The sequence below is a fragment of the Neolamprologus brichardi genome, chromosome 3 (assembly GCF_056152115.1).
Source record: "Neolamprologus brichardi isolate AB-2024 chromosome 3, ASM5615211v1, whole genome shotgun sequence".
NCBI lineage: Eukaryota > Metazoa > Chordata > Actinopteri > Cichliformes > Cichlidae > Neolamprologus > Neolamprologus brichardi.
The window spans coordinates 16,615,866-16,642,193 of NC_142106.1; the positions used below are offsets into that span (position 1 = coordinate 16,615,866).

A 26,328-nucleotide genomic window follows, 5' to 3' on the forward strand; every position below is an offset into this window, starting at 1 on the left:
TCTTTAAAAAAAAACTCTTCAAGTTTCTATTAATCACTAACAAACTACTCCCACATTTCTAAATCTCGCTTCTCCAGTAGTGTAACAGTGAGGGAGCATTTGATATTAAGACCAACTATCATCTGTAATACTCACATACTCAGCAAATCATAACTTACACTGAATGAATGCTAAAATGTAAATAATAAAAAATTGAACTCAAAACCTGCCTTTTCTGGCAATAAAGACAATAGTAAACACAATAATTCAACAATCCTTTGTGGCATTTTGTGTGTGTGTGTGATTTCTGGTTTTAATATTAGGCTTTTTTTTCTTTTTCTTTTTTTAGATGCAGAATTTGTTTGTTTGTTTTCTAGAATAGGGCCCTGTTTACATGTGTGTCAGAAAAAATACAGCAAAAACATAATGTGATAAATATCAAACAAAACAAAAAAGGCATATCAAAACAAGCTTCAACAAATTAAATTTGCAGTTTTTATGAGAGAGAGGAAAAAAAATCCCATCGTGTTTCAAGTACAGTTTGTATGAAAACATAATTGTTTAAAACAGTGAAATAGCACTGTATGAAAATCAGATCATTTTAAATTCGAAACTGCAGGGAGATTAAAATTCTACAAGTATCACAGTCTAAAATGATATATGAAAAAAAAAAAATTGAACTAACATTAAATGGAGCTGGTGGTATATTATTTTCCATACGACCTGAGGAGCTGCTCCTTTCAGCTACAACTTATGAAGAAAAGTACCAACTTCTCAAAGTATTTCTTATTTCATCTGCTTAACTGGAAAGGGACACCTCAGTGTCAACTATATACATTTCATTTTGTGCAATGTGTGCAAATTCCCTGCTGACTCGGCCTCAGGATGTCTAGAGGCAAGAATCAAGCGCACCAGTGATCATGTGTGCATCAGGCAGAGGGAGAGTGAGAGACGAAGCAGCAGCAGAGCATGGCAGTTGTATCGCAGTTTGTGTGATTCCGTGTGCGTTAATGAGACTGTAAGTGTTATTACCTTTGACAGGTTAACTGGTATGATAATAGTTATAGTTGTTTGTGTATGTTCAAGCTAAAGGTATGCCTCAGTACACTGCTATCACGTTAGTAGGTTTATTTAATAATTTAATTAATTAGCACTAAGTTAATACCAGTGGTCAGAATCTCCTCCAATGACTATATCCCGCGGTTAAAGGATTTTCGGTTGTTTATTGTTTAGTTTAGCTGTTGTTAGCTAGCCACATTCTTGCCTTAGTACTAGCAACTGGGAAATATGTGCTATTTAGCCAACTTCTGGTCTTACGGCGACCCCTTGTGGACATTGTAAAATATTGCTGTGTTTGAGTAGATGATGTGTCTGATTGTTGCTTAGTTATCTTTGACCCTGCTAATTATAGTATTACCTGCTTCTGTTTCCAGACAACCATGCTTATAGTCACCTATACTGCATCTGCCACAATTATAAGTGCATATCTGGCTGTATCACAGTTGGATTTATCCTGGCAAGCCCTGTTGTAACCAGTTGTCCTGTGAAACTTCATTAAAGACAGTGAACTAAACTCCTGGACTGCTGCAGTCTTTCTGACCGAAGACTTAGGCCAGACTTGTATGCCCAGCACTTCCAGTATAAATATATTCTACACAATGTACTGGGATATTTATAATTAGAGTAATTTGTATTTATTAGATCAATTAGCTGTTGTCTGTTTTAGTACGACTTTAGTAATCTACGAAGCTGCACCGCTTGATGGATTATCGGAGCATTACAGCTACCGTAGTCAGGAGCCTCGTGGAGTAATCTGGGTCCAAACGCCGCTTCAGGTCCCAAAGTCAAACAAACACTGCGGCATCACTGAGAGTTAAATCCCGGTACGCCTTACGGTCCGAAAAATACGGTGCTGAATTTAGTTAATACGACCACATGATTTCTTCTTGGATTAATAATGTATTCAGATTCTAATTCGTTTGTGAAAATTCACAACTACAGCACATTTAGAATCACTAATTAACCCAACATTAAAGTATATTGATTCTTAAAATAATAACAGCATATTAACCTGGAATTAAATGGTCAAATCGCAATCTCAAGTACCAGATTTTGTGCAGTTTCTGAAAAATTTGAATTTTCTCCCTGAGTTTTGGATGCCAGGAGTTTAACAGCCATCTGTAGGTGTTTAATGACAAAACTAGAATAGACATTTTCTAAAAAAAGAGATTTGCTAAGTGCTAAACTATAACTGAGGTCATAGTAGGTGTTCTTGTTATACCAGACAAGGGCTGTGCAGAGATGTTTGAAGGGGCAGGTGCTCAAAGTTAAAAAAGGGGCACACAGAACCAGGCTGAAGAACAACAACCCACATTCATCAGGAATCTAATATGGAGTCGAATCATACTATATCACTGTGATTAGGTGGGGACAATGCAAAGCAAATGTAGCCTATCTTGATGCATTCTCAATCATCCAGGAAAGTAAATCTTTCCAATGAACAGAATCAACTTTTGGAGAAATGTAGCCTATATTTTACCTGATGGGGTACACTGTTGCTGTTGAGGGGTTTCTGCTGCTGCTGCTGCTCCTGCTGCTGGAGGGCAGGGCTGTGCTGATCTGAGACTGTAGACATTAAAAAGTCCACAGGAGAGATGGTAGCTGATTAAACAGGTGTTATGAGATAATAATAAAATGCAAAGATTGGTGACACTCTTTGTCTCTCTTCCTCCTTCTGTCTCCTCATCTCATCTATCACTCTCCACTTGCTGTCCATCCGAGAACAAGGCACAATTTACTATTGCATTAATCTATTATTTTATTATCCACAGTTTAAAAACTCTAGCACCTAATCCAAAATAAAGTAATGATAGAAAAATGTTATAGAAACAAATCAATGTGTTTATTATTGGTTTTATGCTTAACTATAACTGCAATGCAACAACTGGTACATGTGATATTATTACCTGTGCTCTTCTCTTTAAGCCAGCTGCTGAGGGGTCCACTGCATTTAGCCTCACGCGGTTTCCTCCTGTCCTTACGAGGCATGGCTGGACAATGTTATATCATGAGTAATCATTTTTAAAAGATCTATACACATAAAAATACAAACACACATATATACAGTGACATTTTATACCTTCTCCAGAATACTCTATAGACTATGGCCACAAGTTTGCAGCATGGTGCTGATCAAGAATCTAAGGAGGACTTGCGCACGCCACAGTTTGAACGCAGCACACAATAGCTGTGTCCCAAAACCTAGGACCCGGCCCACGTGTCTTCGAAGACCGAGAAGGGCGGAAGTGCGAGGCTATGAAATGGGATGGTCTAGCCTTCAGATTTGCGTCACCACTGTCTCGGTGGAGTTTAATAAACTCTGCCGTCTGCTCCTTACTATCTAAAATATAACAGGACACTGGCGTAAATTCTCGATCATCTCACACTTCTGTTTAATCGGTTTTCTGTTTGACATTTATTCAGCTGTGTGAGAACCCTGGAGGAACCCACCTGAGGGATTAATTACGTTTTGTTTACGTAATTTTGTTTGCCATCTATAATCCAGTTTTGAGATCCCTTCCCGGACGCCTTAACGCCCACTCACATCCTGGGCCATCTGACCTCAGGAAATCACATGATAGGGTGGGGCCAGGTTTCACAATGAGCTCACCCAACATATCTTAAAATTACAGGTGGATACAGAAATGAAGCCCAACAATCATGTTTTTACAGTCCCGTGGTCTCAGCCTCAGATACTTAACGAATCAAAACATCTCATTAAAAACACAAACAAACAATTTTCTCTCCTTCATTTCTGTCAAACAATGCTGTATGAAACGTTTCTAGCGGTTAATATCATGGTTGCAAGACAACGGAGGCTAGACCGTCCCATTTCACAAGTCTCGCACTTCCGCCATTCTCGCTCTTTGGAGTACCCGGTGTTGTGCCAAAAAGTGATTGTCTGCCAAAAAGTGATTTCCGATATTTGCCAAAAACTGATTGCTCGTATTTAAACTGCTATAAGTAACTTGTTGGGCTATAATATGTGGAACATATGTTAAATGCATCCCTCATGGATGACATAAAGTCATATTGAGCCACAAACAACATTCGTGTAACAAGATAGAAGCCGCAATCAGTTTTTGGCAGTGACTTTTATATAACCGTTATTTATGCCGTTAAAAAATCTCATTAACATTAAAAATGGCTTTTGTCAGAGTAAGCTGGCCAAGAGGACAGCAGAAATGGCAGCAAATATGACAATAGTTCTGTAAAAATATTTTAAACGAGGATAAAGGACCGGATTGGTTATAATGTAAGTACAATAACACAGAGCTGTAAAGATACTTGAAAAAACAGATAATTTTTTAATTCTATATATAACCCCTTTGTAAACGCTGTTCACCGAAGTCTATTTATCAACATACATCAAGATATTACACTTAAAAAAAATACACGGAAACATTGGACATCGTTTTTTGGCAGGCAATCACTTTTTGGCACAACACCGGCCCACGTAGACCGCGGAGGCCGGGTACTATGAAGTGTGCAGCCCCTTAATCGGGACACAGCTAATGACGTGCTCTTGCGCGACCAATTAAAACGAAGCCACACTCATCACTGGTCGGGATCGTTACAAAGCTTTCTTCTTTATGGATGAGCGATACATTTTTTAAAATTAAACATTTGAATAAAATACAACACAAACTCTCGCAGAGGATACAAAGTCAGATAAAATGTTTTTAAATGACAAGGCGCAGCGCATCTAGTACATGTACAGCTGCTGCAAAAAAATACGTACAAACAGAGCTCAGCAGCCAGTACAACACAAGCTTTGGATCCTTTGCTCTAGTTAGCGATGAGCGCACCGCATACCGCGTCCGATGGGAAAGGCCCTTTCACTTCAGTAGTTGAGGGGCCGTGACGCTACACTCACACACAAAATGAAAAAAAAAAAAAAGCCTCTAGAAAAGGACACAGATCAGGAAAGGGGCAGATGCTCAAGTCCCCCAGCCTCCCTTTAAAAACATAAAAATAATTTAAAAAAAACCCTTAAGATTAACAGTGACATGCTCACCTGAGAGTTTGAATCACCTTGTAGTTTCGTGCACTCTGCTGCTACGAGGACTGTCTGGATAAAGAGATGCACATAAAAATAACCCAACCAGGATCTCAATATGATAAATGAAGAAGTATAAATCTGCAGCATTATTAGCCAAAATGTTAGTTGTTTTTTTTTTTCTTTGTTTTTTAATGTATGTGTTGCATCTGTTAAGTTGCAGCTTCATTTCATAGACCGGTTGACACACCCTGAACACAGTAAGCAAACAGGCTGCTGTAGTTCGTTCTCTCAAATCCTAAAAGACCGATTGAAAAGCTCGGGCGTGTCTTACGCCTAAAAGCAACTCAGATCCTAGTTCACTTGGACTTGAAATTTGCTTTTTTTTAAGCCAGTAATTCTAAAAACAAACAAACAAACAAAAAAACTATAATAACTGGTTATATCAGATGTAATTTATCTGACTTTACCGATCGGTTTTTACTCACCAAACTACTGCTGGGACTGAGAGATCTGCTGACATCTGGCAGGAAGTGGAAAGCAACTGAATGATCCTGAACAGAATGTACCTGCGACCAGGAGAGACTTGCTCACATGGTAACCTATTAACCAACCACTTGCGAACATGTGTTTTGGGGGTGTTTTTACTTAGCGTGTTAAAAGCTGGATGGGTGGGTGTGGAATAAATCGCCAAAGTAATTAAGACTTCTTACAAGTCTGTGGCTCTTAGAACCGTTGGTCTGTAGTCCTGTGTGCCGACAGGTGTGAAGGAAGAGAGGGAGATATTGCATTATTTTATAATGTATAACGCTCTGTAGCAGGAATAAATGAATCAGTGTGGTGTTTTCCTTCATTACATGCTGCAGTGTCCTGAGAGAGAACCTGCTACTCTGTGTAAATATTTCCCTTGGATGTGCTTTAACCCTTTAAAGCCTAGTATATTAAATTTGATACTTGTTTTTCGTGACTTTAAATTACAATACATTTTGAAGCAAATGTTATTATTTTAAATGCTAGATTTAGCAAATATGATACAAATTAAAAGTACATTAACTAAAATTAACAAAAGTATAGTAATTAAAATCTAGAGGGTGCCAAGATGAGTAAACCTGATGAAACTTTAAACCAAAACAAATAATGTATTAAGAGCAGAAGGAAGCATGTTGCTGGGTTAGTGTAGGGACTAACTCGTTATTAAGTAACGCGTTACAGTAACTACGTTATTATTGTGGTAACAAGCACGGTAACTAGTTATTATGCCAAAATCAGGAATGCGTTAATTGTTACTGGGATTTAGATAGGCTCGTTATTCGTTACTTCGTGTGGTGGCTATCACGGAGCTTCCACAGATTCAGTAACATTATCAAGTGGTGGAGGCAGCAGGTGGAGGAGGGAAAGGGAGGCAGAAGGAAAAGAGACCCGAGGCAGCCGCCAGTCCAAGTGTGAACTGAACTTCAGGTAAGAAGTTATGACCTGCAGTCTATCTGGGTCAGATATAAACCAAGTTTAGGTGGAGTTTATTTTCGTTATTCTGACTTTTTCATACTAGGTACTAGCTAGCATGACGGAGTTTCTATACAGCTGGGTGGGTGCTATGATGTTACTGATGTTGAACTTTATTTTGTTCATAAGCTTAATTATTAGTTTCCAACCATCCCCTAAAAAACGGAATCGTCTCGGAGAAAATATCACGCGTTTTGTATTGAGCTGAAAAGGAACACAGTTTGTCCCGTACTTCAGCTACAATGAAAAAGACACAAAGCTGGATTTATTCCGTGTCTTTATGCTGCAGCTGTCTCTTCTTCTCTCATTCTCTCTCTCTCCTGTTGCTACTTCTATCATGAAACTGATCAATGATCAGCTGATCGGCTTTTCTCTCTCGTTTGTTTATCGCTCACTTTGCGCCAGAAAGAAGAAACCAACGGAGGTCAGAATCTGTGGCAAGATCTGAAAACTGCTGTTCACAAACGCTGTCCATCTAATCTGACTGAGCTGGAGCTGTTTTGCTATGAAGAATGGGCAAGAATTTCAGTCTGTAGATGTGCAAAGCTGGTAGAGACATACCCTAAAAGACTGGCAGCTGTAATTGCAGCAAAAGGTGGTTCTACAAAGTATTGACTCAGGGGGCTGAATAATTACGCACACCCCACTTTGCAGTTATTTATTTGTAAAAAATACTTGGAATCATGTATGATTTTCGTTCTACTTCTCACATGTACACCACTTTGTGTTGGTCTTTCACGTGGAATTCCAATAAAATTGATTCATGTTTGTGGCTGTAATGTGACAAAATGTGGAAAAGTTCAAGGGGGCCGAATACTTTTGCAAGGCACTGTATTAAATGCATCACCACAGGTGAGTAATCAGGAGGGTCTTCCATTTTCATTTAAACACCATCATGAAAAATCTCATAAGTGAGCAAAGTTAAACAGGTAAGAAGGTAAATTATTAGCTGCTCTTTTTAACTTTCTCCATTTCCAAGCTAACGTTAGCTAGTCTTTCTCACTGTTGATAATGGCACTCATGAGTGCAAGTACAGAAACTCTAATCCAAGTCCTTAACATAGAAATAACTCAAAGCTCTTAGGGGAAACTGTGAGAGTCAGCTACGGTCTGATTTTTCTAAGCACATTACCAATAAACAGGATTTAATACAATGAAAAAGCTGCCCAACACACATTTATATAGTAAATGAACTATATAAATCTTAATTATGCCAACAGGAATTAACCTTTTGGCATAATTAATATTTCAAACATGCAACAGAATTTTCTTTTTGAAACCACATATCCAATAAAAAATAAATTTCCATCATTTTAACCACCTTTTGTTGTTTTTATTACTTATTTAATTAATACAAAGTCATCCGCAGCAGTCGTGATAAGAAAGCAGTTTGATTTGGCAAAGAAAAGCTTTGTTTCTGATTCATGTACAAACTGTTAAATGTTTACAGTTTATCACTGTTACTACAACAAATTCCATTTTAAACATAAGAGTGGGACCCAGTCCCATCGTGTTCCTTACTGTCATAGATTGGATTTACCTGATAAGTATGGTGGATGGCCCTGAGAGGTCAAACACAATGCAACTTAAGAAAGCACCAACAAACATAAAAATACTCTGGTAGCACACAAAACACAATAGAAGTAAAAAACAAACAAACAAAAGAACCAAAATCAACACGCAACACAAAATAGGAGTGTTTTTTAGGGAGACATTAAGGTGACAGAACTGCTATATTATGCAAAATTATTAAAAAATTATTATTAAATTATGCAAAGAACTACACTAAGAGATGCAAGAAGCAAAGGGTTCATCAGTGTTGTGAGGGAGGAAATTATGCTTTTAATGTGTTTTTAAATCACATTCATATAATACTGCAGATAAATATTTGCCATTAGCTATTTACTGCTACCCTGTCCCTTCCGCAGCTGTTCCATCACATTATCATCTCCCCAGAAACACTTCAGTTGAATAAAACACAATGCAACTCAACCGAAGTTGCATTGTGTTTGACCTCTCAGGGCCACTGTAGATTAACATCTGTGGGCAGACAGACTATGAGGACTGCCTCGTTTGTAGAGCAAGGCAGTCCTCATTAAAGGAACTACAGTGTTTGGCACTTGGTCACATCTCATCAAGCTGTACTTACTCGTTTCCATGACAACAGAAAAAAAGTTTTCTTTCAGTAACCACAATCTTCCTTTAATATGAAAATCCTGAATCCAAGAAAACAACTTTTCATTAGGTTTTACAGGTGAACTGGTGGTTGATGGAAACAGTATCACCGCTCCAAGTAAACAACAAATATATAATATAAAGTAGTTTGTGTGTGGCAAAGTTTAACTAGAAAAAAAAAAAGACATTTTGAATGTGCCAGTGCAATGCGTGTTATATAGCTAGACCACATACTAATTTTTCATGGTCCTGGAGATATTTATATGGACACAGTTGCAGGAAAGAGATCCTATTCTTCAGATTTTCAGCTCAAATTTGGAAACCGTTTATAATGGGCCTTACTAGAAGAGAACCTGGAGGACACAATAAGCTCTGAGGTGATTTTTAACCACAACCTTAAATCCACTGACAACAAGAGTAACATTAGGTGAAAGCGTGATAGAAATCCCAACATTTAAGGGTGCACTTTGTGAATATAGAGGCATGAAACAACCAGAAGACCATGTCATAAAGCCAGGCTGAGAATTCAGAGTGATTGATGTCATCCGACTGTGGCTGCACAGTTAAGGGAAAACTATTTTTCATCAAACCTGAACTGTGACTTTGATAAACATGATTCAGTTATTACAAGTCTAACAGCTGTTAAAACCAGTTTAAACTTGAAATGACATTCACATGATCAAATATGCCAGAGAGCTAGTGCATAAGAGCAGATTTATTTTCACTTTCATTAACATGGCAGGATAAATTACAACACCTTATGAATTCTATGAAAACTGTGCAACAAATTGCTACCGAGAGTCACACCGGACCTTTGCGTTTTATCAATGCTGTGGGAGACGTATTCTTTCATTTCTACCACAGTTCAGCATAACAAAAAGAATCAACATTACACATAGTACACAGCGTACTTCAGTAATTTGCATTGGCACAGTCAAATACTGTCATGTTACAATTAATCAATGTGTCCAAATGTTACCCAGAGCTGTCCTTATTATAAGCAATGTGCAAAGAGCTGCAACAATCCAATACAGATAAAATCTAATGAGAAAGAGAAATGTTTTATTAAAAAACAAAAAAAGAAGAAACAAAAAAAAGGGGAGTGTGCAAATTAAACACAAAAATCTGTAAGACAGAACAAAGTAAAGCATCTTTCAGCTCAACAGAAACAGCATGCATGACAGCAACACTTCCAGACCAAACTAGATTGATCTGTCAAAATACTGGCTCTGCGCTCCAATCACTCTGTTTGGGTTGGCAGCAAGTTTGAGGTCGTGTTGAGACTCTGACGCTTTCCGTTTACTCTGCAGTAAACCGTGCGAGAGTTTAGTCCGAGAACACGAAACAAAATACTTTGAAAGCAGCTGCATTCGGTTCCTTGTAGCGCCTACTGTGACAGTTTGCTACCACACGTGTCCTGAGTGTAACTCGACTCCAGCCGTACTTACGGCGGTGTTCCTCTGGGCTTCACTCGAGGCCCAGGGAGAAATTAATGCCGTGAACGATACCAATGATGATGGGTTGCCAAGCAACCAAGTATCTGAGCCAGTCGAGAAGCTGCCCGTAAAGGACATGCGTCTTTTCCCAGCTGGAAATTGAGGAATTAAGGACAAAAATCATGTTTTCTAGACAAATTTCAGGGGTGCACTGTACTGATAAAGAACAGTGAAATCAAACAGGTAAAAGCACATTATGTTGAATGTTACAAGGGCAACGTTAATAGTTTATGCTTTTTCAGTTATTTTGAGATCACTTAGAAATCACTTTCTATGAAGATCTTAAGAAGTCTCTACTTTTTTGTTCATTAATTCTCTTTCTAAAGAAAAACAACAACAACATATAACAAAAAAACCCCAGCAATACTTCAATTGTCAGCCCTTAATGGAGCGCAAAAGGATACGGGTTGTTCATCATCCTCTTCAAGTCAACCTTCTCATTGCAGTAAGGACACGTCTGCTTTTTACCCACAATGCACCAGCCACGGATGCAGAACTCGTGGAATCTGTTGGTTGAGGTTCGAGTTAAGGCTGAAAGAGCAACCTGTTACTGAAATAAATCATCATCATATAAACTCCATCTGGGTAACTAAAGCCATTTTGATTTACAGGCGGCTCCCTGACATAGGCAGCTGTAGCTGCTACTTCTCTGCTAAGCTTGGCTAACTAAAGTCACTGAACCAGACCTCGAGTGTGTTTTTTCACATTTGGAGCATTTTAATGTAATCGTATTTAAAATAATATCACTTGCTGTGCAGTTAAGAGGCCAATAAATTTGTCCTTGAAGCTAGCAAGCATGAAAGTTAGCGTAACACTCCACCTCTAATATTCTTCAGTTCAAAAAGATGATGGAGACTATGGTCGTGTCCAAATTCATGGGCTGCATCCTCCTGAGGTCGCATTTGTAGACCGATTACGTCACAGCGACGCGCCGAAAGCTGTCCAAATTCGTAGACTCCTCTGAATGCAGCCGACAAATGTGTCCTCCTTTTCCCCGAATTTGAAGGATGGGTCGGGTGTGTCCTTCGTGGCCTACCATATCCCAGAATTCATAGCGCGGCCCAGCCAAACTCCAGTTTCCAACAATGGCGGCCGCTACTGAGTTTTAAAATTACTCATACTAATCTTTCTGGGTCACAAATTAAACTTTTAACATATTTTCAGGCGAGAAAGTAGCTGTGTAAACATCAAATATCTGCTCGGTTTATCAAGATATCGCATATTTGCAAAAGTGCTTCGACGTTTTCGGAGACGTCTGCTACCCACCAGCTCGATAGCTAGTCGGGAGCTCGAGGGTTACTGATGCGGCCGAGAACGGCACAACTCCCGGCACATCATTTTCAGATCACCGCGGACTTTCGCTGCTCGGGTTAAACTGGATATATAAGTCACTTTGATAACTTAAAAATGTTATTGTTGGGCTTTTTTCAGTGTTTTCTTTGTTCGTGAGTAAATCGGTTTGGCTGAGATTAAAGTTATTAGATTAGATTAGATAAAACTTTATTAATCCCTCGGGTGGGTCCCTCCCTGGTTTTTACACAGCTGACTAAACGTCAAATAGAAAACTGATTAAACAGAAGAGTGAGACGGTCGAGAGTTTACGCCAGTGTCCTGTTATATTTTAGATAGCAAGGAGCAGACGGCTGAGACAGCGGTGACGCTAATCAGAAGGCTAGACCAGCCGTTTACTTCGGGCCTACCCGACCATCTGAGGACCCGACCCACGTAGACCGCGAAGGCCGGGTCCTCAGGAGGATGCAGCCCATGAATTTGGACACGACATATGATGGAGGACTCAATCCTACCTTTGCCCCATGTGACCTAACAATTCACATGTGAATGGGGCAGGTTAGGGTCTCTCAGGAACACCTCCACGGATGGTTAAATAACTGTTGGAACTGAAGAAGCCTTTCAGATTAGAGGTGAAATGTCTTCAAGAACCTTAAAAGAAGTCGAGCTGCCATCAATTTAAGCACTTAACCAGACCTGAAGCACTGGACCTGCGGATCTATGCAGACATACGTCAAGATCTCTCCACTCAGTTAGGAACCTTCCTATGAAAAGCTGACTGTTTGACCACAATCCTGGTCACCTCTAGAGCCGCAACATGACTATAGCCAAAATGTAACCATATTACATCAACATCACTAACTTAAAACACAATATTAATTGAAATTCTAAAAAGCCTTTGGACCTGTAGGAAACAACGGGGCTTTAGGATACAAGTGTCCACAGGAGAGCTGGTAGGTGTCTTCTATAAATCCTTCCTCCTCCACGTTCACCAGGATTCTCTGACCACAGACCGCACAGATATCATTGGTTAGGCTCCTGCTGGGCATGCCACCCTTGTTGTAGTACTGAAAACGCACAGGTGCAACATCAGCAGGCATACACATAAATGTTGTTGTTGTTTTGTGTTTTACTTTTATTGATTTATATACGCAAACAACAGTCAAGTTTCTGTAGCCATTTTCTTTCAAAACTGTTTTTTGATTGTGTTTGTGTTAAACTTCAAAAATGATGACAGACTCTAAGACTATGTGTACTGTTTGTAAGCACTTAAGCTTAATTTAATTGTACTTTAAAACACTGTTAACTTTATTTATTCACAAACTACCTGAAGGCTGCCATGGAAAACTAGGAGGGCAAAAAACGTGTTTTACCCCGATTGTAGAAGCCATGCAGTCCGAGCAGATCTCAGCAAAGTCTCTGCCCATGACGCCGTAGTAAAGTCCATAAAACAGCATAATCACGCCGACATCCATCGAGTCCTCTGCTTTGATCCTGTACAAAGAGAAAAAGGAATAACTCAGTTATTTAGCTGTACTCATGTCAGGACAGCTAATTGAACTGTGCTCAATGGAACTGAGAGACATTTAAATGGAGCTTTGTAACCATCACCACTAAAGAGCCACTAAAGAGGTGTTACACTGTATCTGAAGGTATTCTGTCCTGGACATGTAAAAGGTGAAAGGTCAACTGTTTGACAGCTCACTCAGCCAAAATCATATTTAAGATGTTAAGACCACAGTTTAATCAAATTAACCATATCTTTAACTCTTGACCCCTCAGTCACCTGATTTATTCAACTTTAATTTGTTTAAAACTTGCAAACATTTACCTTCACAGCATGAATATTTTCTAAGCCAGTTAACCTAGACAAGAGGTGGATTAGCATTTTGTTGCTTTTAATTATGTTTCCTGTATCCTTTGGCCTGCTGGATATCTTAAGCAAGGGGATACCCACATCTGGAATGAAAGTATGTTTGAGATCTGTTAAAAACCACGAGCACATCAACTGCAAAATCTAGTTTGTATCAGGGTCAGTGGATGCTCTCTTCATGATTTGTTTACCTGCCTGTTCAACTTGTGATAAATGTATGGGGACATGAAGGGACATTCATGTCCACTGTATCGTCCTCATATACTGGTTCAGAACTGATTTTTCATGGAGTGACTCTGAACTAAAACTTTTCAATACTTCCATTGAAACTGGTTTATTTGTGTTTTGTCCCACTATCTTAAACTCTTCCATGCAATTGAAACCTCAAATAAAACATAACTCAGGGAAACTCAACCAGAAGTCAACACTGTAGCACCATCTACAGTTCACTGCTACACTGCAGTGAACCAGTGGCACTGGTAGCTTTCTGCATGTTTAGCCCGTTCTGGAAATGAAACTCAGTGCAAGAGAAACTTAATGAAGTGAAACTTAATGAAGTGAAACTTAATGAAGTGAAACTCAGTGAAGTGAAACTTAATGAAGTAAAACTTAATGAAGTAAAACTTAATGAAGTAAAACTTAATGAAGTAAAACTTAATGAAGTGAAACTCAGTGAAAACAGAAAGCTCAAAAATAAAATGTATTTACAAAGTACACAACTCCAATAACCTGGGTTTCTGACAGTGACTGAAGCAGACTGTGTCTCTACATTTGGATTTCTGAATGCTTTTTGTTTTAATACTTTCAGTGTTTAACAGCCACTATTGTATGAACAGTGGCTCCATTCTGCATAAGGGTTTTGTCAGGAAGGGCATTCAATTCAATTTTATTTCTATAGCCCCAAATTACACACAACAGTTGCGTCAAGGCACTTAATATAGTAAAGTAAAGATCCTACACGAATACAAAAACCAGAAAAAAGCCCAGCAATCATATGACCCCCTATTAGCAAGCGTTGGAGACAGTGGGAACGAAAAACTCCCTTATATCAGGTGAAAAAAATCTGCCAGAACTACGCAGATCTAACTGCTGTGGTAACTGCTTGTGAATAAAAGAACAGCCAAATCTAGCTTTGAATAAACTCTGTGTGATTAAACAAGCTCATTAAGAGCTGAGCTGTCAGCACTGACTCACCTGAAGAAGACGTTGAAGCCGAACATGGTGAACATGATGGCCATGTAGCCCAGAACCCCGACTGCATAACTCAGCTTGTAGATGAGCAGAAACCACTTGTAGACCATCCTGGAAATTCAAAGAGACAAAGACAATAGTTGTCCTGTTAGTCATCATTCACCATGACACACTGTCATGTGTCACTGGATACCTCTGCTTTAAATAAAAGGGTTTAAATTAGGAGCCAATTGGTTTTGCTTTGTTAAATTTTATGTATGTATATCATTTTATTTGCCTTTGTTTTGTAGTTTTGTTGGTTTTATGTTTTTCAACTTATTATAAAGTATTAACAAGGCCAAAAAGGGCTCACAAGTGTATAAACAGAAAATACTTAATTTTAAAGCTTGATTTCTATATTATTTATAAACATAATGACCCAGATGTCTACAACTGTAATGTAACTCTTTCTAAACTGTATAATAATTAGCCAAACGATAAAATAGGGAGTAATTGTATGCAAGTTGCCATACCCCAGATCCGTTGTGAAATCTTCGGTCTTTCCTTTATTTCAGTAAAATAAACTCTTTAGTTTGTCTCCACTGTTCCCCTTACCTCGGCGTCCTGCAGGACAGCGGCTTGCGGGTGGCTCTGAAGATGACGTAGCTAGTGATGACGGAGAACATCCCCCACATGGACAGAAAACGCCACCAGTACAGTTTGATGGTGAAGTAAAGAGGAACCACCCACATCTGGACCAGAGTCACCAGCTGTTGAGGACAGAGACAGTTCGTATTCAGTATCAGACTAAGCCTGCTACATACAGTGGTGCGATGGGTAAACGAAAATAGCACGTTTCTTCTCTCCCAGAGGACCAAGTCCTTTATACAATATCCTTCATTCACACAGTCACACAAACTAAACTTTAGCTGCTTTTTCACTAACATTCACAGCAATTTGGAGTCTCCATCTTTCCCAAGGAGAATTGCCTGAAGCAGAGTAAATACAACATGAATTATTTCCAAAAGTTATCCAAACCTACCTGGCCATATGTGAAAAACTAATTGCCCCTAATCCACATAACTGGTTGTGCGACCCTTGTGGGGAAAAAAAACTGCAAACAACTAACTGCCAATGAGCACAATGGAGGAATTTTGGCCCACTCTTCTTTGCAGAATTGTTTTAAATCAGCCATGATGGTGGGGTTTTGAGCATGACCTGTTTAAGGTGAGGCCAAAGCATCATGACTGGTCCAGACTTTCACTGAGCCACCCCAAAACCTTCAATTTGGTGTTTTTGAATCAGTCACTTGTGGATTTGTTCTGCTGCATAATTGAACTAAGCTTAACTGGACATTATCCTTCAGGATTTTCACCTGCAGATGGGGAAACACCATTGTTGTACATCACTGCAAGCAGGAGTGAGCATATGCTAACAGCTGCAGTTAAGCTTACATGTGCAGAATGACACTGACAATGACACAAATGCTTGTAAACAAGTGTAAGGTGACTTGTTTCCTCTAAAGGATTTCCTTTGTGACCAGAATTATTGGGCCATATTCAACCTTACAACTTCCACTGCATGCTTAAACTTTTGTTAGTATGGTCATGATGCACATGGTTAAAGCTGTTAACACTCCACACTTTAACTGCTCAAATGATTACGCAGAAATCAATTTGATATACAGCACCATCGCAACAACAGTCGGCTCAGAGCACCTTATACTGTATTGTAAAGACCCCACAATAACACAGGGAAATCCCCAACAATCAGATAACCTCCTATGAGCAAGCACTTTGGCGGCAGCGGGAAGAAAATTCTTCCTTTAAACAGGAAGTAACCTCAGACAGAACCAGACTCAGGGAGGGTTTTTTTTATTTATTTGGTTTTTCTGTTTTGGCTGTTGTACATTGTAGATGGTTCCTTCCCAGATAGAGATCAGTGCCGTTTGTTCAGGTGGGATTCACATGAGCTTGTACCTCACTGTCTGAAACTAAAACTAGTGCACAGACTGCTCTCTCAGAAATTTTTAACCCCATACCCAAAATTTAAATGTATTATTTAACCCTCTGGGGTTAACAGACGCGGCGGCACGTCATAATGGCGATTTAAGATGACAGCGAGACAGAGCCTCACTGAGATTCGTTTCAATTTGTGTTGAAAGTGCAAACTTCAAATTATGTACCAGTTTTTAAATTGTGTTGATAGGCCAAGAAAAAGTTGTGATTAATAATATTCGCATACTCCCCGTTTACTGCAAGAAGAGACGATAAACACCAAACTTTCTAAAGACAGCGCTCACGTTGCAAGCGAAACCCCACACCCCACCCCACAAAACAGCATCCCCTTTCTTACTGGTGAAAAATTAACCACATCAATCAATCAAAAAAATAAATAAATAAATATGGCAACCTACAACATTTGGTTGCTGAGGCTGAGGGGAAGATTGTGGGAGCTATGGTGGCAAGTGATTGACAGTAATATTGATAGTGAGATTTGAAAATTTGTTGTTGTTTTAAGTGTCACAACAATGAGACGGCTACTTAATGTGGATCAGGCATTGAAACCTTTTTTAGGCTGGAAGTAGTTTCGGAGCCAGACTTTGAGCCGGAGAATGATGAGTATGACGATGAAGTGGAAGATACACTTTTTGTTCTACAAGAGGTAAAGAGGGGAAGAGGAGGGGAGGAAGAAGAGCCTCTCACATCCACACATAGGCTGTATCCCAATTCAGGGTCTGCAGCCTTAAAGTACGCAGCCTCAACGATCCTCAAGGGCCGCGTACTCAAAGACCGCTAAGGCCAGAAGTGCGAGGCTTGTGAGATGGGACGGTCTAGCCTCTGTTGCGCTGCCCAGGTTGCCTAGCAACCATGATACTAACAGCTGGAAACGTTTCATACAGCTTTGTTTGACAGAAAAGGAGAAAATCTTTTGTTCATTTGTGTGTTTGTTTCTACATGAGCTTTGATCATTCTCTGTAAGATTAAGCTCAGCTATTGAACGGCGTATATTTTAAAGTAAAGGCTTTAAAACCAAGTTAGTACAAACGTCACTTATGTCACATAACTTTGCTGACATGTGGCCAACAGTAATGTTTTAATGTTCTTCGTTATTAAACATTTGCACATAAATAAGTGACATAATATTCAGTACTTAAAGTTTACTCTTCGGGTGCCCCTCATCCGCCGTTTTTTTGCAGCAAAATTATCCACACCCACCGCTGTGCTATGCATTCTGGGATATGTTGGGCCACAAAGTCTACACCGCCACGTCCTTAAAATTCAGGGAAATGAAGGACGCATTTGAGGGCCGCATTTCGAACAGCCTTCAAATTGGGACAGCCTTCGTCGCGTTGCGGTGACTTAATCGGCCTTAAAATGCGGCCTTTAAGGCTGCAGACCCTGAATTGGGATACAGCCAGAGTGCGCTAGGAGGTCTGCAGAGAGAGGGAAGGCGTGACACACCCACCAGGTCCAGATCTCCACTGGCCCAGGCAGCAGAGCCACACCTCAGCTCAGAGTCCTGGAAGTCAGAGAAGGATGCTGACATTGCCCCAGAATTTAGCAGAACACCAGGAGTCCAGATAGACACACTTTGCCCTCATAGCCCAACAGACTTTTTCTTATTGTTTTTTGCTACTGACACAGTCAATACAAATTTGTGCAAACACGAACAAAAATGCTGCAAATAAATAAATAAAAAATAAATAAACAAAAATCATAATTTAGGCAAAAAATACAAATGCACTGAGACAGAACATCTCTATCAGTTTTTGCTCTCCTGATTTACATGTCACTTGTGTCACTTCCAATCTCAGAGATTACTGGAGACTAGGGCTGGGCCATATCATACCGTTCACGGTAATACCGGTGTAATGTTGGGCAATGATAAGAAAATGAAATATCGCGATAGAATATGGGTAAAACACGCATGCGCAGTGCCTTTGTTTACATACGCACATGGCGGCAACGCCGAATGAGAAGGGCGAAAGTGGATCGTTGAATGAAACGGATGAACCAGAACTGGTTTGTTAAAATGCTGAAACTTCAGTGGTGTGGAACTGGTTTGGCTTTCGTCCGTCAGATACACAACAAAGCACTATTTTTGGTAGAGCATGCTAGCGGGCCGTCGTTATTACCGTGTTGTTTGGAAAATACGGCACACTTAAAATCAATCCTTTGATTTTTCTGAAAATCGACAGAGCCCCTTTAATCCCGTGTGCCTTATGTATGAATTCTGGTTGTGTTTACTGACCTCGAAACGATTTTATGTACACGGTGCTCAAAAATCTGTCAAATGTTTTAGTACGACTTTGCTAAGCTACGAAGCCGCACCGTTTGATGGATTGTCGGAGCATTACGGCTATCGTAGGCGGGAGCCTCGCGGAGTGATACGCACTGTGCTTCAACATAATGTTACCATATTGTGTGTATATAACCTCTTTTTAAGTTTTGTGGATATTCTACATGGTTATGATCAGGTTATGTCGACCAATTTCCACTGGAAATACCTTTTGGTTAAACTGTCAGCGAGGAATTTGCACTGTTACATTTTTATATAACTTTAATGCACTTAAAAAACAGCTGCTTGTTTAAGTGAAAATACATTGATGGGTTTTTTTTGCACTAATAAAGTTGTGGAGTTGTAAAGTATTTTGTCTAGTGTCAATTATATCGTCAGTTATATCGTTATCGCAAATTTTCAAATGTATATCGTGATAAATATTTTTGGTCATATCGCCCTGCTCTACTTGAGACCGAATCATATCTTGTCTGTGCCTCTTCCATCCATAGTGATGATGAGAGACAGATTCTTCACCATATTTTGGAACATCCACCTCAGTGATCCTGAGGTGGATTTTAAAAAAATGACGCAAAGAAGGGAACACCAGGCCATGACAAGCTTTTTAGAGTCAGACCTCTAAATGATGAGACCCTCAGTGCCTGCCAGGCTCATTACCAAAAAGGAGGGAGTTGTCAGTAGATGAAAGAATGGTGGCAACCAAAGCAAAAACTGGGATGACACAATATATGAAAGACAAATCGACTAAATGGGGGATGAAAATGTTTATATTGGCTGAATCAAGAAGTGGCTACACCATCAGCTTTACCATATACACTGGCAAGAACCAAACTGCAAGTGAGCATGGGCTGGCCTATGACATGGTGATGAACCTCATTCGGCTTTTTTGTCTTGGCACTGGATACCATGTTTACATAGACAATTTTTATACCAGTCCCAGACTGTTCCTGGACCTGACCAGCATGAGGTTTGGTGCATGTGGTACCTACAGGGAAAACAGAAAAGGATGTCCCAAAGACAGGGCAAATGCTCTGAACAGAAAATGTCAGAGGATCTGAGATGGATCAAGGCCCACTTGTTTTTGTGAAGTGGATGGACACACGGGAGGTGTCCGTGTGCTCCACCATCCATCCCTGCATTTTCAGGGGAGACGGTGAAAAGAAAGGTGAAGGATGGACACTTAGCTATCGGAGAAATCCCCTGTCCCACACCAATCATGGCATATAATAAAAATATGGGCGGGATTGACCTGTCTGACCAGCTCACTCAGTATTATTTCACTCACAGAAAGACTGCCTGCTGGTACAGGACCATGTTGCTGCATTTTGTGGACATTGCGACAACAAATGCATTCACCTTGCATCATGAGATATGCAGTGCCAACCAGGTTCAGCCCGTAGCGCACAAAGCTTCTATAGTGTGTGTCAGCTTTGTGGGATGGACAAGACAGGTGCTCCCCACAGCAGGAGAGCTGAACACATTCCTGTTCAAACTGTCACCGACATAGATGCTGCCCAAAAAGCCACTAAAGGCAGACTCAAATATAAGCGCTGTCTCCAGGAGGACAACAGGTGGACCCTTAAAGTGTCAAGCCTGTGGTGTGCCCGTCTTGTGGTGAAGAGTTGTTTGAAAAATTCTACATAGGTTTTTTAAAATGTACTATTTATATTAAACATGATTTGTTAAACATGTTTGTGGTTTTTACCATAAAAAAGAGGCAAATCAGTGCCTTTAGCCTCCCAGCTGGCAGCACTCACATTGTAGGAGCGGTGGTGCCTCTGCTTCCACTGCACCAGGACTATCTGAGCCACCACCAGCGTGGCGATGAGGATCAGCACCATCTCTGCGTGCATGGCCTCATGTCCTCTGTGCTTCATGTGCAGGTGCTCGTGTTGCACCCTGTAAAGTTGAAGAAGAGGAGGATTAAGAAAGGAGTGAAGCATGTGCCGGAGAGTCAGGACTAAACATGAATTTGTGGGGGGCAAAAGCTGCATTTATTTTCATATTTGTTAAAAAAAAAAAAAAGCAGATGTTTTTGTATATAACGTGTAAAGAAAATATAGAAGAGGGTGTACTCACTTCCAGTTTTCTCTGTGTGTCATTTTCAGCAGGTCGTCCTGGAATGAGGGACAGAAATAGCAGCTGGGAGCTTTGTGGGTCTCACTGGACGCTAATGTAGGTTAACACAACTTCCTAAACTGAGAGACAAGCTATTTGATGAACTGTGTTTCCTGCCTCTACCATAACAACATAAGACCTAATGTTTCTGTAATAAGAAAGGCGTTTCCTTAAACATGCCTCTGTTGTGCCACGTCGAAGCCACAGTATTCACAGCTCACCTGAACTACGGAGCTAATTAGCCTCAGTTAGCCGCTGTTTTCTTCACTTGCCACGGACAGTAACGGTCGTTAAAGTTTATAAACAGCTAGACTGAAGAGTTTAGTTCACTCACCTGGGGATGTACACCCGCCATCGTCTTGCTTTCTGTGCGCTTCTGGTGCAAGCTATCCGGCAACCAGCAGCTAGCTTAGCCCGGTCCCTACTGACTGAGTAAGGAAGGCCAAGGGTGCCAAAATTAAACGCGATTCAGAGCGACCCCTCCTTGTCAGCTATGAACAAACCTATTATAGTTTCATTTTTAAATCAGATATTATTTAACACTTTTCCAATTCAGTTTAGCTTGAGTTAGTTTCCAGAGTGGGTGAAGTTACTAAATTGTGAGAATTTTTTTCTGTCACTTATTTGCCTGCATGTATCAGGACATATTTTGTTAAATTGTTTGTTCCCAAGGTAACATCTTTGAGTAAGACAAGGCTCCACACGGTTGGTTTATGCTTCAAGTACCCCGAGTGGTGTTCAATTTTGTATCCATAACAAAAGTAAAGTAAATAAAGCAAAACTGTCATTAAAAAATACAAGCTTTTAATAATAGTAATTAATAATAACCCATTAGCATTATATAAAAATGTGGTACTGCATAACAGTGTAAAAGTCAGTTGCTTAGAAATATGTAACTGTTTTACCAAGTAGAAAATCAGGTACACCCATTTACCTACTTGTTAATACGAAGAACTTCTCCGCCAACTCAACATTTCATGTATAGCCTGATTTATTTCCAAAATAGTCCTAGACACACTGGGTTTTCACAGTATTGTGAATTAATACAGCTTTTTAATGTCTGAAAACATTTTACAAATGTTATTCTGTAGTGTTAAAATTTACATGATGCAATTTATGTTCTCCGGGATTCTTCTTCAAGTTAGATGTTGAATAGTTTTCACCAGTTAAAATCTATCAAATATTTAAGCATTTGCCCAAGCAATGCAGCCCAACGAGAAGCAACAGTGTACAGTCTAAAACCCCTTATTGGTTAAACCCCGTGTTTGAATGACAATTTCAGCAAGAGAAGACAGATTAAAAACCAAAACAAAATTTTTCCACACCTATTGGATCTTTATTACTTTAAAAATTATGTACAAGTAAAAATACAAAAAACTAAACACATAGGCTGTCTTTGCCAGCATGTATGGAAAGCAAAAATCAGTTATTTCAAAACTAAGAACATCTCATTTACAGTCACAAAACTGCTAGCTTGTTTTCTGTTTAAGATTCATTTTATTTTTAAGATTAGATGACAGCCATCTTTCAAACTTCAACCTACAAAACAAACAAAAAAAAAACCCTACACAGCTGACTCATGTTTGATTGCAGGTCCATCAATGTTGACGTCCGGCCTGAAAGTGAGATAAATTGAGATAAAGTTAGATCTGGAAAAGAAGAGTTCACAAGCAAAGCTGCAATCTAATGTTCGCTCAGACATCCAAGGAAGATTTGAACCATCTTTGGTGTTTAAACCTCTGGTGGAAACTACGAATGGCAGGAAAAATCATCATCACAGCGATAAACTCTTCAAAGACGTAAGACTTCAACAAGTAACCGTACATACCAGCTTTAACAGCCTGGAGAATCCACAGAGTAGCCTCGTATCCGTGGCAATTATCTCCCTGAAAGGGAGAATACAATTTAGTTCTTAGAACAAAGACATTCAAAAGTAGAGCTACAATCCTCTAATGTTCGCTCAGACATCCAAGGAAGACTTGAACCATCTTCGGTGTTTAAACCTCTGGTGGAAACTACGAATGGCAGGAAAAACATCATCACAGCGAACCTTCCACGTTTTAATGAAGACTGTAGCTTCACGGGCATTTAAGGGAGAAACAAACAAAAAAAATCTATACGTGATTGCTATCACATGTACTTTTTTGGGGGGAGAAACTCAATTAAGAGTTAAATGGCTACAGTCAAAGTTAAAGGGGACACATCTGGACATTATATTCCTCATTTCCAGTTAATATTTGTACAGCTGCTGTTATTGTGTGTATATATATTTATATTTCTCATACATTCTTATATATTTCTATACTGTGTATTTTGTTGTACAGTTATCTTATTTTCAACTTTAATTTATATATTTTATCTTATTCTTTCCCAGTTAAATTTACCCTTCATTCTAATTTGTGTTGTACAGTTATCTCATTCTTAACTTAATTTTTTTATATTTTATTCCTTCCTGGTTAAATTTACCCTTTTTTTATCTTATTCATAGCCTTTTCTTTTTTTCTTTAGGTCACGAGCAGTTGTCCAAGCATTTCACTGCATATCGTACTGTGTATGACTGTATGTGACAAATAAAAAATTTGAATTTGAATCTACAACACCCCAGGACTTTAAAGCAGAGTACAAACTTGCAAATATACAAGTAATGTGACCCATTTTTTTTTTAAATGTTCAAATGGTGATAATTTAAAAAAATAAAATTAAAAAAAAGGGATCCAATATCTGTTTTTGTAACTACAGTGTCATACATCTCCATCATAGTCAAGAACAGCTTGGAATACTTACCAGCTTTAGGAACTCTGACCACCAACACTGGTGCTGGAGAGTCTGCAGAAACATCCATTCAGCCTGAAAGTGAGATCGAGTTTAGGTCAGTACATAAGGCAGAAAGACACAAGATACAACATGAATCAAATGTTCGCTCAGACATCCAAGGAAAATTTGAACCATCTTTGGTGTTTAAACCTCTGGTGGAAACTACGAATGGCAGGAAAAATCATCATCACAGCGAAACAATTTCAAAAGTCCAAAATATTAACAAATACATACCGGGAGCAGCTTTGGTGACGCAACAGGTTTACAGCTGGTGGGCATAACTGAAGACGTTCATCCTGAAACAGAGATTGAGGCAGAGTCAGCTCTGAAAGAAGACGTGTCAATAACAAGAGTTAAACTTCAAAGTGTTCGCTCAGACATCCAAGGAAGACTTGAACCATCTTTGGTGTTTAAACCTCTGGTGGAAACTACGAATGGCAGGAAAAATCATCATCACAGCGAACTGTAAACTTCTCAGAGCAGCTGTACCGCGATCAAATGACCTTTAATAACTTACCCAGAATCAGGTGCAGTGATGCTGATCCACATCTGCTCCTCTCTGTCCAGAACTCCCTGAACCCAGCATGCTAACACAGCTGCAGCTTCATGACTTTTACTGAAGGCCATTCTCTGCAATGACTGGCAGAAACAGAAAATATGAAAAGTTAGGAGCAAGAAGTGACAATCTGATTTAAAACAATATATATAAATAAAAAATTCCTTCAGTCGCTCAGACATCCAAGGAAGACTTGAACCATCTTTGGTGTTTAAACCTCTGGTGGAAACTACGAATGGCAGGAAAAATCATCATCATAGCGACTGAAGGTTTACAGATTTAAGACACTTTTCCAGGGGAAAAAATATTTAGATTTTCTCTGTATTTCAGAGAAAATATAAAGTAATTAAAATTTGCATTCTCAATTTGCATGTCTAGAAATTAAAGACGTACACTGTATAGTCTGTACCCTGGAAAAAGCAGTTCAAAGAAATCCTTAAAAGCTGAAAATCACTATGCCCATGATGAGTGGGCTAGAGACCAGGCACAGATTTAACTGGTCAGTTTTAGTTAATGCATCAGTGGGTAACTTAACTGATAAACTCACCTGCAGATTTTAATTGTTGAGGAATTCACCCCATCTCGCATCCTGATGCACCAGAGCACCTTCTGCACAGTGCTGTCCCCGTTAAGCTCATTCTCTGTGGCTGATGGGAACCTGTGGAGACAGTTGCTGCATTAGAAAGCCAGCATGTTAGCAGTAGCTGCTAATTAGGAACAGCTAGTAACGCTCAGACATCCAAGGAAGATTTGAACCATCTTCGGTGTTTAAACCTCTGGTGGAAACTACGAATGGCAGGAAAAACATCATCACAGCGCAGGAAGACGCTTCATATGCATAACAAAAAGCACAAAGGAAAACTTACCTCGACTGTGCTGGAGACAAACTGTTGTGTGCGTCATCCTCGTCAAAAAGAACGCTTGTTGAAGCGTCAACATTAAACTGAAAGAAGAAAACACCATTCAGTTAATAGTTCAAGGCCCCAGTGACCAGAGTAACTGGATCTCAAGAGAGTTAAATCAGTACAATTACTCCACATTAGCTTTTACACTAGTCTGCCTACAGATCTGTGCATCTACAAAAGGGCCAAAATCTTGACACCTTTAGCCTTTACAATCTTGTTTTACTTCATTTATAAATACAGATTAGGCATAAAATTTTTTCTATGATTTAGTAGTTCCTATGACAATTTAGTAGGTGTGTGCATACCATGTATTTTCTTTTAAAGAGTTCTTATTTGATTTTATTCAAGTGAGCATTTTACTGACACCGACAATTTGTAACTTTGCTATGAAAACTACATTTCATTCTTATTAGTCTTAAATAAGTAACTGATTTCAAATCTGATTACGGCAGACATTTTTTTAAAATTATATCATGTAAATGAGTCAAAATCTTAGAAAAAAAAGCCTGCATCTTGTTAATGTTTAAACAGTTTCATTTAATACAAGTTTGCTCTAAAGCCATACTTTTGCACTTTTTGTAGTTCGGGGGATTTTTTAAAATCATTTTATTTTTCATGCATTTTTAGTAAGTAACCCATTCATTAATCGTATACCTAACATAACTAAGCTTAATGCTGTTTCACCATATCTGATACCAAAGGTCCATTTCCCTGATTATAATTTGTGCAACACCCCCACCACGTGTTCAGCTGATGGAAACTTCTGGATGCTCGTTGCTTATCGTTTTAAATAAAGGGCGAGTTAAAAAAAAAAAGTAATAAAGTTGTAAAAATTATAAAACAATTGAGCTATTATTAACATGCCTATTGATAAAACTTAAAATTATTCCATCTTCAGTCAGATTTTAGACCCTCTTCATGCCACCACATGGTTTTAATTTATATATCACTTGTATGTATGACTAACGCAACGGTGTAACTCTAACTGAAGTGTAATTAACTCTGAATAAACTCTACAGACGTGAGGTTACGAGAAAACCACGTGACAAGTTTACAACGACTCCCGCACAATCTGCCGCCATCCGTGAA

General features: G+C 39.2%; 1 protein-coding gene, 1 long non-coding RNA gene and 6 other non-coding genes across 8 annotated transcripts; all 8 read right to left on the reverse strand.

Moving 5' to 3' along the window:
• Positions 1 to 9,129: 9,129 nt before the first annotated feature.
• On the reverse strand, positions 9,130 to 21,526 carry rnf175 (ring finger protein 175). The gene is made up of 9 exons (XM_087839167.1): positions 21,299 to 21,526; positions 20,926 to 20,963; positions 20,604 to 20,745; positions 15,160 to 15,314; positions 14,569 to 14,676; positions 12,875 to 12,995; positions 12,435 to 12,568; positions 10,616 to 10,717; positions 9,130 to 10,303 (listed from the first exon to the last, which is right to left on the reverse strand). The coding sequence occupies exons 1-9, from the start codon at positions 21,317 to 21,319 to the stop codon at positions 10,183 to 10,185; spliced, it is 942 nt and encodes a 313-aa protein (XP_087695293.1). The 5' UTR covers positions 21,320 to 21,526; the 3' UTR covers positions 9,130 to 10,182.
• Positions 21,527 to 22,261: 735 nt separating this feature from the next.
• Positions 22,262 to 25,489, reverse strand: LOC102794754 (uncharacterized). Its single transcript, XR_437553.3, has 7 exons — positions 25,201 to 25,489; positions 24,882 to 24,992; positions 24,296 to 24,417; positions 24,013 to 24,074; positions 23,749 to 23,811; positions 22,793 to 22,850; positions 22,262 to 22,580 (listed from the first exon to the last, which is right to left on the reverse strand). It is a non-coding gene; the product is annotated as an uncharacterized LOC102794754 (long non-coding RNA).
• LOC118455502 (small nucleolar RNA SNORD14) lies at positions 22,655 to 22,747 on the reverse strand. The gene has a single exon (XR_004844164.1). It is a non-coding gene; the product is annotated as a small nucleolar RNA SNORD14 (small nucleolar RNA).
• LOC118455508 (small nucleolar RNA SNORD14) lies at positions 22,921 to 23,012 on the reverse strand. The gene has a single exon (XR_004844170.1). It is a non-coding gene; the product is annotated as a small nucleolar RNA SNORD14 (small nucleolar RNA).
• Positions 23,882 to 23,974, reverse strand: LOC118455506 (small nucleolar RNA SNORD14). The gene has a single exon (XR_004844168.2). It is a non-coding gene; the product is annotated as a small nucleolar RNA SNORD14 (small nucleolar RNA).
• LOC118455504 (small nucleolar RNA SNORD14) lies at positions 24,148 to 24,240 on the reverse strand. Its single transcript, XR_004844166.2, has one exon. It is a non-coding gene; the product is annotated as a small nucleolar RNA SNORD14 (small nucleolar RNA).
• On the reverse strand, positions 24,505 to 24,597 carry LOC118455507 (small nucleolar RNA SNORD14). The gene has a single exon (XR_004844169.1). It is a non-coding gene; the product is annotated as a small nucleolar RNA SNORD14 (small nucleolar RNA).
• LOC148103635 (small nucleolar RNA SNORD14) lies at positions 25,062 to 25,153 on the reverse strand. Its single transcript, XR_015718696.1, has one exon. It is a non-coding gene; the product is annotated as a small nucleolar RNA SNORD14 (small nucleolar RNA).
• Positions 25,490 to 26,328: the final 839 nt, after the last annotated feature.

Excerpts from the sequence above, each read along its gene's own strand:
- rnf175 (XM_087839167.1), bottom strand. The coding sequence starts at position 21,319 with ATGGCGGGTGTACATCCCCAG. Across the intron at positions 12,569-12,874 it reads GCATGGCTTCTACAATCGGG|TACTACAACAAGGGTGGCAT; the intron begins GTAAAACACGTT and ends GTGCGTTTTCAG. Across the intron at positions 10,304-10,615 it reads AAGAGGATGATGAACAACCC|CTGGGAAAAGACGCATGTCC; the intron begins GTATCCTTTTGC and ends CTCAATTTCCAG.